Source organism: Myxine glutinosa, chromosome 5, assembly GCF_964187855.1.
Source record: "Myxine glutinosa chromosome 5, kmMyxGlut1.1, whole genome shotgun sequence".
NCBI classification, from domain to species: domain Eukaryota; kingdom Metazoa; phylum Chordata; class Myxini; order Myxiniformes; family Myxinidae; genus Myxine; species Myxine glutinosa.
The window spans coordinates 211,230,227-211,241,590 of NC_136265.1; the positions used below are offsets into that span (position 1 = coordinate 211,230,227).

Here is an 11,364-nt window from a genome sequence, read left to right on the forward strand (position 1 = left end):
GATGCGGCTGTGCCGCTGATACAATGCCCTCTGCTGGTTAGAGCAGGAATGTCGAATTTGGTCAGGGTGCTGGCAATAGCTCGCCGACTCTTCACAAATGACACCATGAGATTGTTAACTCCCACCAACAAATGCTATCAGACAGGACATCGAGTTTAACGTCCATCCGAGGAATGGCACAGACATTGATGAATCACCCTGCCTGTAAAACACCTCGATGACAGTTTATAGCAGGGTGTACCTCGAGGCCATTCATTAATTCCAAATTAATGAATTACAAAAATAAAGGTAAACATTGTTAATCAGGCTTTGTGACGACTGCAGTTGTAACATTTTTTTACCTCGACATCACCACCAGCAGTTGGGAGCTTTTGGAGTCGAGTGAGATTCCTGACTTTATAGGCACCACTGAACGCCACCGTTCCCACCAAGAAGTAGAACGCATCTCCAAGAAACACTGCAAATACAGCTCGTTTTATTAAATTCATTTTGCATGTGACAGACACGAGGCCATTTATTGGTTCGGTTTCCATGGAAACCGGAGTTCAAAAGCGCATTTGTCAAGTTCCACAAATGTCAACCCACTGCAGTGCCAATGCATCAACAGATGAAATGATCTACGAGGGCCTTGTGAAAAGTATTTTTGTGTGTGTGTGTGTGTGTGTGTGTGTGTGTGTGTGTGTGTGTGTGTGTGTGTGTGTGTGTGTGTGTGTGTGTGTGTGTGTGTGTGTGTGTGTGTGTGTACAAGACCGAGGCTTGTGTAAGAGCTAACATTAATCACAAAAAGACAAACTGACACATAAAACATAAGATAAAGGGAGTGGGACACAAGATGGGGAGAGAGAGGGAAGCACACAAACACAACATTTGAGAACAGGGACAACGGGAGATCTGTGGGAGGGAGAGGGCTTGGGGGGAGGAGGCACGGGAAGGGGGTGGGGGTGGGAGTTGTAAAAAAAAACATGGACACTGCTAGGACTTCCAGGACAGAAGTCGGAATTAGTTTTGTTTAGTTAGTTTTGGTTTGTTTTGGTTTGTTTTGGTGTAGTTAGTTTTGGTTTGAATTTCCTGTAACTCGTAATTAATTAATCGTTTTCTGCCCTTGTGTGTGGCCTTGTAGTTGTACCCCCGTCGGTGTTTTGTTAACTTAAGTGTGTTTTGCTTGGCTCTTGGTTTTTTCCCTTCTACCCCGAACATAATACTGTCTAACGTTCTAATTCCCCACCCCCCCCCCCCCCCCAAAAAAACAAAAAAAAACAAAAACATTTATTTTATTTTCTCCACGTGTACTGTTGTCTCATCCTGTATTTTCTGTCCAGGTGTGCTGTTCGCCCCACCCCCATTATCTCCTTGCCATCCACCGTTTGCCCTGTTCACGTGACTCGTGGTGGTCCCTCTCGGCTCTCCCCCCGTTGGTATTTTTGTGCATATAAGATTGTTCATAGTTCTGTTTAAATATTTTAAAATATGTTTAACCTTTCCCCTTCTGTTTTTTATTCAGTGGTATATTACAACACGCTGTTTTTCTTCCTATTTAAAAGGCTTTTCTCAATTTCCTCTCCAACTCATTCCACTTCAAAAAAAAGAAATTCAATATCTTATACGTCTCCCTCACTACATGGTCTAAATTCACATTCATTCCATCCCTCCTCCATCATCCTGAACCGGATTGCTAACTTGAAAATCACAACAAACCCAATTTGTTATCAATGTTCGTCTTTCATTAATCATCCACTTTCTAAACTCCCCTCTTGCCCCTCCCATCCAAATCCCCCCCCTTGCACCTACACTCCGAAACTTCCCCCTTGCCCCTCCACTCTTAAACTCCCCCCTTGCCCCTCCACTCCTGAACTCCCCCCTTGCCCTTCCCCTCCTAAACTTCCCCTTTGCCCCTCCCCTCCTAATCCCCCCCCTTGCCCCTCCACTCCTGATCTCCCCCCTTTCCCCTTCCCTCCAAAACTCCCCCCTTGCCCCTCCCCTCCTAAACTCCCCCCTCACTCCTCCCCTTCAAAACTCCCCCCCAATCCCTCCCATTCAATTCTCCCCCCATACCATTCCTCTCCAATTCTCTCTCCTCCACCCTCCTCCTCCAAGCTGCCTCCTCCCCACTTCGTCTCCCTTCTATCTCATACCTCCACCCCCCCAAACCTTCTACTTTCCTCTGCCCCCCCTCAAACAACCCCTCACTGTGCCGCATCCCTTCACCAGCAAACCTTTCATCCTCCTCATCCTTCCCTTTCTTGGAACTCTTCTGCAACATCTGAAACACTATCAACTGCTCTCCCTACCTCCCCTCTCATCCTTCATCTTACCCTACTCCTCCCCTCCCCTGTCCTGTACCCGATGCTCCCCCTCTCTCTTCATTAACGGTATGGACCTCAAACATCCGGGGCCTTCGCTCAAACCTGACTGATCTCTCCATACAGGTTGCTTCTGACAATCCAGACTTGATCTGCTTAACAGAGACTTTCCTCCTTCAAGATGTCTCTGATTCCTTAATATCTCTTCCTGGTTACTCCCTCCTCCGGTATGATAGACCTGAGCCTCGGCCTGGTGGTGGGGTGGCTATCTTTGTCAAAAACTCTCTTCCTCACTCTCCTTGCACTGCTCTCTTTCCTCCTCACCCGCAGGAGTACCTCTGGTTACGGCTTCCTCTCCGCTCCCACCTTTTGTTCATATGTGTTCTGTACCGTCCCCCAAACAGTGATGACTCCATCTACATTTCAATGTCTGACAACATGGACCAACTTCTATCCACTCATCCCAACTCTCTCTTCCTCATATGTGGTGACTTCAACTGTCATCATGCCACCTGGTTGGGTGTGGGTTCCTCTCTCACTAGTCATGGCACCTCAGCAAAGGACTTCTGTGACTCACTGGGATTGACACAATCTGTCAATTTCCCGACCCGGATCTCAGCCAATGGAGTATCTTCTCTTCTAGACTTGGTTATGACAAACTTCCCTGCTAATGTCTGCTGCTCTTCTTCTGCTCCAATCGGTTCTTCTGATCATGTGCTTGTCAAAGTGGACATCTCTCTGGCCATTCTCAGAGAGCCTCCTCAGCGTCGACGAGTCTGGCATTTCACTCAGGCCGACTGGGACGGTCTTCAAGCAGCCATCAATCGTCTGGATTGGTCTCCCATCTCCACTGCCTCTGACATCAATTCTTCCTGGGAATTCTTCCAAAGCAAACTGATCTCTCTCATGCACAGATTTATCCCATCTCGCCTTCAATTGTCTTACCCTTCCTCCCGTCCATGGTACACTGAATCTTGTGGTGAGGCAGTTGCCCTGAAACAACTTGCCTTTGCCTCTTGGAAGGCTAATCCAACTGAAGGAAATCTCAGTTCCTTCCACCAAGCTCGGAACAAGTGTGTGTCTACCCTCAGGAGTGCCAGGAAGCACTATCTCTCCTCACTCAAGAATGAACTCTCAAACCTGTCTCCTTCCTCCAAATCCTGGTGGCGTCTGGTCAAATCCGTTTCTGGTGTTTGTTCCCCCTCCATCCCCTCCCTTACCTCAAATGGCCACACAGTTGACATCGCACGTGACAAAGCCGAATGCCTCAACTCTGTGTTCGCCTCGAAATCCTTAGTCCCAAACCCATCTCTCTCTGTTCCCACCTTTCCCAGTCGAACCCAAATGCTCCTGGACTCTGTGTCCTTCTCTCCTGACAAGGTGGAGGAGTTTTTGTCAAACCTCGACTCTGATTCTGCAACTGGACCAGACGGCATCAGCCCACGGGTCCTAAAATCCTGCTCTGCCGCTCTATCTCACCCTCTCTCTGTTCTTTTCACCCTATCTTTTGCTCAAGGTCATCTGCCAGCATCCTGGAAATCAGCTAACATTACCGCTTTACACAAAAAAGGTGCAAAAACAGATCCTTGCAACTACAGACCAATCAGCCTGCTCCCAATTATCAGCAAAGTCATGGAATCCATCATTGCTTCGGATATGAAATCTTTCCTCTTCTCCAATGGCTTGATCTCTGATCATCAATTTGGTTTCAGACCAGGTCACTCTACTCTGGACATGCTGCTTCTGCTGTCTCAACAATGGATGGAGGTCCTGAATGCCAAACAGGAAATCAGAGCTGTCTCCCTTGACATATCAAGGGCCTTTGATACGGTCTGGCACCCAGCTCTGCTCACCAAACTCTCCTCCTATGGTATCCATGGAAATCTCCATGCATGGCTTGCGGACTTCCTCTCTGGTCGTAGTCAACGTGTGGCCCTGAATGGATTTCTCTCATCTCCCCTTCCTGTTCAGGCTGGAGTTCCCCAAGGAAGTGTGCTGGGCCCTGTGCTTTTTCTGGTCTTTATCAATGATCTCTCTGACTCTCTGGAAAATCCTCTCTATCTCTTTGCTGATGACTCCACTCTCTGCCGCTCCATTCCTCTTCCCTCAGATAGGCAGTCTGCAGCCTCCTCACTCTCTGAAGACCTGGACAAAATCACAGACTGGTCAAACAAGTGGAACATGTCTTTCAATCCTGCCAAATCTCACTCTCTTACTATGTCTCTCCGAAAAGATCGACTGGACAACCCTCCCATCTACTTTCTCAACAATCCTCTCCAAGAAGTTCTGTCACTCAAGCTTTTGGGTCTCACTATCTGCCATGATCTTTCTTGGGAAAACCACATTTCCAAGCTGGCCTCCAAAGCCAGTCGCCGACTGGGCATCCTCCGTCGTGCGAAGTCCTTCCTCGGCACACCTGAGCTCCTCACCACATACAAGGCTTTCATCCGCAGCTCAATGGAATACTGTTCTCCCCTATGGGCTGGTGCTCCTGCCTCACACCTGGCTCGGCTTCACGCTGTTGAATCCAAAGCTTTCAAAATCATTGGAATCTCCCGCGATGAAGCTATCTCTGAGGGCCTTTCACTCACTCACCGCAGGCAGGTAGGTGGTCTTTCTGTCTTCTACCGACTCCTCTCCGGCCTTGCTCCCCCAGCTCTCTCTGTGCTCTGTCCCCCAAATATTCCTACAGGTCGCACAAGATCTGCCAGCAACCCTCTGATGGTTAAACTGCCGAAATCTCGGCTCTCTGCTCACCTTCACTCTTTCATTCCTCTTTTCTCCCGCCTGTGGAACAAACTCCCACACTCCCTTCAATCCCTCTCCTCCCTCCAGGTCTTTAAAACAGCTGTTCACCACCATCTCTTATCTTCCCCCATCCATAACCTTGATCTTTTCTACCCCCACTAATTCACCCCAGATCCACCTTGTTTGAAATTCCAACTTATTTCCTGGAAATCCTGGCAGTGTCCATATGTTTATACCTCTCCCACCCCCCCCCCCTTCACATGCCTCCCCCCCTTCACATGCCTCCCCCCTTCACATGCCTCCCCCCCAAAGCCCTCTCCCTCCCACAGATCTCTCGATGTCTCCATGTCTCTCGGTCCCTGCTCTCAAATGTTGTGTTTGTGTCCTTCCCCCTCTCTCCCCATCTTGTCTACCGCTCCCGATGTTATTTGTTTTATGTGTCTGTTTGTCTTTCTGTGTGATTAATTTTCGCTCTTTCACGAGCCTCGATCTTGTATACAAAAAAAACAAAAAAAACAAACAAAAAAAAAATTTCAAAAAAGTGGATCTGGGGTGAATCAACGGGGTAGAAAAGATCAAGGTTGAATGGGGGAAGACAAGAGATGGTGGTGAACAGCTGTTTTAAAGACCTGGAGGGAGGAGTGGGATTGAAGAGAGTGAGTCTTCACCTAACTGAGAAATAGAACAATTAAATAACTGCAATTTATCAATTTCGATTTTAAAATGCAAAGAGTAATTATTGCGCCATGAACGGACAGATTAGGGAAACGATTAGGGAATGATTTGACAGATTAGACAGATTAATAGCATTGTCATATTGGGACACAGGCATTAGTATTACTGAATGTGATTAACACACTGAGATAACAAGGTGATCTCACTGCTGGGCTGCGCCTCGCAGATGAAGGGTGCTGGCTGAGTGCAAGGAGCGACACGCCATGCCCCTCTATTGGTGGCATCAAACTGGACACAGCCACCATGTTGAGGGTCCCATTCGGGATTGCCAGATGACCATGCTCCAAATTCATCTGCACTGTGACCAGTGACCCAGCACATGGTGCCAGGTGTTTCAATGGTGCTCAGCCCAAGCCAGGCTGACATGCTAGATCTGAAATTAAAATGGAGGACAGTATGAGGGCAAAATCCATGAGGACAAGTAGCTGATACACGAGGTTCCCCCGTCTTTTGGGTGGTATGAGTAACAGATCTCTGTAATATGAAAACTAAATCTTGAACGGTTTTTTAAATGTTACGTACACAAACCAAGTTATCGAAATGGTTGCCATAGCAACAGAATTCAGCCAATCACCGCCATGATCTGATCAGGTTGAGATAACGTCATGACAAATAGATAACTGCAATTGAAAGCTAAATCTTCAACTGTTTTTGAAATGCCGCGTACACAAAAGTAAAGTACATGGACGAATCATAGTTCATGGACATGTGACCGTTAGTCGGATGGACAGAGCTCAATTTTAATGTCCCCCATCTCCAACCTTGACGGAGGAGCCGAGGACAAAAACGTGTTCTATGGGAGATGCAAGGAAGTATGTACTTTTTCATCTTCTTATGAGAACCGGACCATGAGTGAACATAAATCCGTTATTGAAACCCACATGTTTTGGCACCATCAAACCCCTATAAGAAAGGTCATAGTGCAGTGTTACAGGTTCTGTCGGAGAACATTGCATGCACAATTTCACAGGCAATCTTGGCCGTGTGACGCATCATCCACAAAAACTCGTGTTTCTATGTAATGTAATGCTATGTTCCTGCTCCATGCTTGTGTTTGGTTCCATGTTTTGTGAATTACCATATGCCCTTCCAACTCAAACGGGATGATGTGAAATCTCGCGAGAGCTCGCCATGCTGCTAGTGGCCTGACAATAAAGCAGTTCTCTTATTGGTGTCAGAAGTGGGATTCAACATATTGTTATGCATTTTGGGGTAGAGTGATAGATCAGGCAGATCAGGTAGATCTGTGTAGTATCATGCTCCGACTGTCATGAAGAAGAAGAACCATCTCAATATACATAAGTAGGCACCTGTCTAGCCCGGATGTCGGATTAGGTGTATATTTGTCCCGATTACGAGGAATGGGGCATGTTAACTAGTGTAGGAATTATGTTAATTACCCTGTGTGTGAAACCTCTCTAGTTATCCCTACTGTTTTTACCATCACCAGTGCCCACTAGTTACCCTAATTAAATCCCCCCCACAACAAAACTCAATAAAAGAACTGGCTGGCCGGCATTTTGCCCTTCTCGTGTTGGACCCCTTCTCGTTCTGGATCCTTCTCGTTGTGGATACCCTTCTTGTTATGGACCCTTCTCGTTTGGACTTTATTCTCGTTTTGGATCCCTTCGTGCCTGGACCTCTTCCCTCTGCTGCCTCTTGGATTCCTTTGCTCTCGACCTCTTGCTCCTCTCACCCACCTCTGCCCTCGGCTCTTGCTCTGGTGCCTGCCTGCGAGTGTGTGTTGACGATCTGCTACTCTTGGTGTTTTGGACCCATCTCCAAGTGGTTGTGTGCCGACATATGGGATTGAAACAGCTGACAGGAGAGGCGGCGCGTGGACGAGAGTATGAGCGCTGCGGCGTGTGAGGACTTCGAGGCCTGGTTCCCGCCAACGCGCATGCTTCGCGCCAACGACCGGAGGTTCACACCAACACACCGGACGACTCTAGGCGACCCTGACAAGACCCCACAAGTTGCTCACAGCGAAGTCACACATAAAATCCTAACCCCTATTTATTTCATTAGTTCATCCCCTGTGCATGTGTGTGTCTGTAATAGGAGCGCTCCAGTTAGAGGGATTAGTCCACCGTGTTTGCCTCGTTGCTACCGGCCTTCTGTTTCAATAAATCCGGCGTTTATTTTTGTACATAAAATCCGGTTGGTTTGAGTTTATTTCCTGCAGGCTTTGAAGACTGCCCGGCGAGATCGCGACAGGAAAAGGCTTCCAGCTTCTTCTTCCTCTCTCTTCCTCTCGCGCATATATAGTGGAATCCGTATTTGAACCGAACGCCTAAAATTAACGCTCGATTTTCTATCCGTAATTTCCCCTGTATTAACCAAGGGGGAGTCACGCGACAATACAGCTGACTGACTTTTCATGATCAACATAGAGCAGATGCCCCCATGCCCCCCTTGAGGCATTGTATTTAGTACAAGAGTCAAGACCCCTTCAGTGTTGCTGAATGAGGAATCACGTTCCAACGGGACATGTCTGCCACATAACATTCTGTGGGTGGTCCATACAGGCATATCAAGCCTGGTATTGACATAACGGTTAAGGTTGTGGGCTGTCGATCTTAGGGTCTCGAGACCGAGCCCCTGCCTGGCTGTTGAATTAACACCAGGTGAGTTAACTCAGCCTGTCATTCTTCTGAGGTCGACAAAATGAGTACTGTACCAGTTTACTGGAAAGAGGAGGTACTGCATCAGTCGCACAGCTGCGCTCAAAGCAATGATGCAACCATTAGTCACAGGCTGCATACGAAATGATGACAGGTATATCGGGTGGGGCAGCTGGGACAATTTCATCACTGTGTTGACATAATAGATGCAAAAGACAATTTGCTATGTCAATGTATGAAATCACAATCCACTTCAGCGATAACTGCCATTAAATGGATTATTAAAGGAAAATAGCATCCTTAATAGAAAAATATTAAAATTAATTACAGTTAGAACTATAACGATTATTGTAATCATAACAATAATACTGTAATTGATTTATATAGAACTTGTATATTCATAGTGATTTGTACAATGATGACAGTCACAGGTGGAATGGCTCTTTTGGAATCAATATTGATTGATGTATTGATCACGATATTGATTGTGGTAACCTGTTAAGATGGCTCATAAGAAAGTTCTGCTCGTTCTCTCCATCAACGGAGGTCAAATCAGCCAGCGGTGTCTGTCTGCACGTTGCCCGTGCCTCTTCCCAGGTGAGATGCTTGAGGACAGGCCAGTAGCAATGACCATTCTCGTGAAAAATCCAACCACCAGCTGGGCAGAATGCATTGGCTGTGGTAGTCAGTGAAATGGACAAATATCACAAAAATGGAGGCTTGAATGGTGACTTAAACACAATAGCCCTACTTAGTACTAGAATGAACATTTAACATTAAAAATAGGAGTAATGTCCCTGCGCTCACCTGATAGGTAGACCCACTAAAAGTGTAATTTAGCTGATGGTTTGAGCAAACTTGTGAAAGTACCATGCAAAGATGATTCCTACCAAGTTATATCCAAATCAGGTAAAAAAAAAAAATTGGGAATAAGTCAAAACCCAACGAACACAACATCGAGCCAACGTCAGAAAATAGACGTTCACAACCAATAAACAACGTTGGACCAACATCGGAAAATGAACGTCACGTTTACCACCAAAATACAATGTTGGACCGACGTCTGAAAATAAGCGTCATGTTTACAACCAATAAACAACGTTGGGCCGACGTCGAAAAATAAACATCGCGTTTACCACCAATAAACAAAGTTGGACCGACGTCGGAAAATAAACGTGACATTTACCACCAATAAACAACGTTGGGCCAACGTCGGAAAATGGACATCGCATTTACAAGCAATAAACAATGTTGGGCAAATGTCGGAAAATAGACGTCGCGTTTACAACCAATAAACAACGTTGGGCCGACGTCGGAAAATAAACATCGCGTTTACAAGCAATAAACAACGTTGGACAGAAGTTGGAAAATAGACATCGCGTTTACTACCTATAAACAACGTTGGACTGCGTCGGAAAATAGACATCACGTTTACTACCAATAAACAACGTTGGACTGCGTCGGAAAATAGACGTCGCGTTTACAACCAATAAACAACGTTGGACTGCGTCAGAAAATAGACATCGCGTTTACTACCAATAAACAACGTTGGACTGCGTCGGAAAATAGACATCGCGTTTACAACCAATAAACAACGTTGGACTGCGTCGGAAAATAGACATCGCGTTTACTACCTATAAACAACGTTGGACTGCGTCGGAAAATAGACGTCGCGTTTACAACCAATAAACAACGTTGGACTGTGTCGGAAAATAGACATCGCGTTTACAACCAATAAACAATGTTGGACTGCGTCGGAAAATAGACATCGCGTTTACTACCAATAAACAACGTTGGACTGCGTCGGAAAATAGACGTCGCGTTTACAACCAATAAACAACGTTGGACTGCGTCGGAAAATAGACATCGCGTTTACTACCTATAAACAACGTTGGACTGCGTCGGAAAATAGACATCACGTTTACTACCTATAAACAACGTTGGACTGCGTCGGAAAATAGACATCGCGTTTACTACCTATAAACAACGTTGGACTGCGTCGGAAAATAGACATCGCGTTTACTACCTATAAACAACGTTGGACTGCGTCGGAAAATAGACATCACGTTTACTACCTATAAACAACGCTGGACTGCGTCGGAAAATAGACATCGCGTTTACTACTTATAAACAACGTTGGACTGCGTCGGAAAATAGACATCGCGTTTAATACCTATAAACAACGTTGGACTGCGTCGGAAAATAGACATCGCGTTTACTACCTATAAACAACGTTGGACTGCGTCGGAAAATAGACATCGCGTTTACTACCTATAAACAACGTTGGACTGCGTCGGAAAATAGACATCGCGTTTACTACCTATAAACAACGTTGGACTGCGTCGGAAAATAGACATCGCGTTTACTACCAATAAACAAAGTCACCCTGACGTCATCAATTCACTTGTGACCAATCGACCAAAAGTCAACGTTGGCCTAATATTGTTGTGTTAGCTGTGAAGTAACGATCCTGGTAATGACGTTTAACCTATATATTAGGGTGGTCCAAAAATTTGAAAATTGGACTTTCAATTCTCCACAAGCCTGCCCCTATTCCTATTGCCGAATGTAGTTTGAGGTGAAACTTTGATCTTGATTGGACAATATTTAGAGGTTGCTCAAAATGTTGACAAATTTTAATGAATAATAAGATACATATATTTTAGCATCATACATCAATTCATAGATAATTATCTATTTTCAATTACTCAAATTATTTATCATTGTTGGCTTGCACTTGGCTTCAATGGTATGACCAAGAGATTGTGCAAAAGCACTGGCCACAAACATAGCACGCCGATCTGAGAGATTTACTCTGTCCAGAGTTGCCACTATTGCTGGAGTGATCACCTTGGTGAGAGCCTTTTTCACCTGTTTGGCAGAAGATGGACTTTAGAGTTTGAATTCATTGTCCCCTGAATCGGAGATTTCAATCTCAGATTCATCATCATCATCAA

General features: G+C 45.7%; 1 protein-coding gene across 1 annotated transcript in view; it reads right to left on the reverse strand.

Moving 5' to 3' along the window:
* LOC137428138 (polycystin-1) overlaps positions 1-11,364 on the reverse strand; it is a 211,301-nt gene that overhangs the window by 189,305 nt on the left and 10,632 nt on the right. The window contains exons 3-5 of the mRNA XM_068118069.2: positions 8,903-9,083; positions 5,930-6,156; positions 342-457 (exon numbers count right to left, since the gene is read on the reverse strand). Coding sequence (XP_067974170.2) covers positions 342-457; positions 5,930-6,156; positions 8,903-9,083 — 524 coding nt within the window. The remainder of the gene's footprint in view (positions 1-341; positions 458-5,929; positions 6,157-8,902; positions 9,084-11,364) is intronic.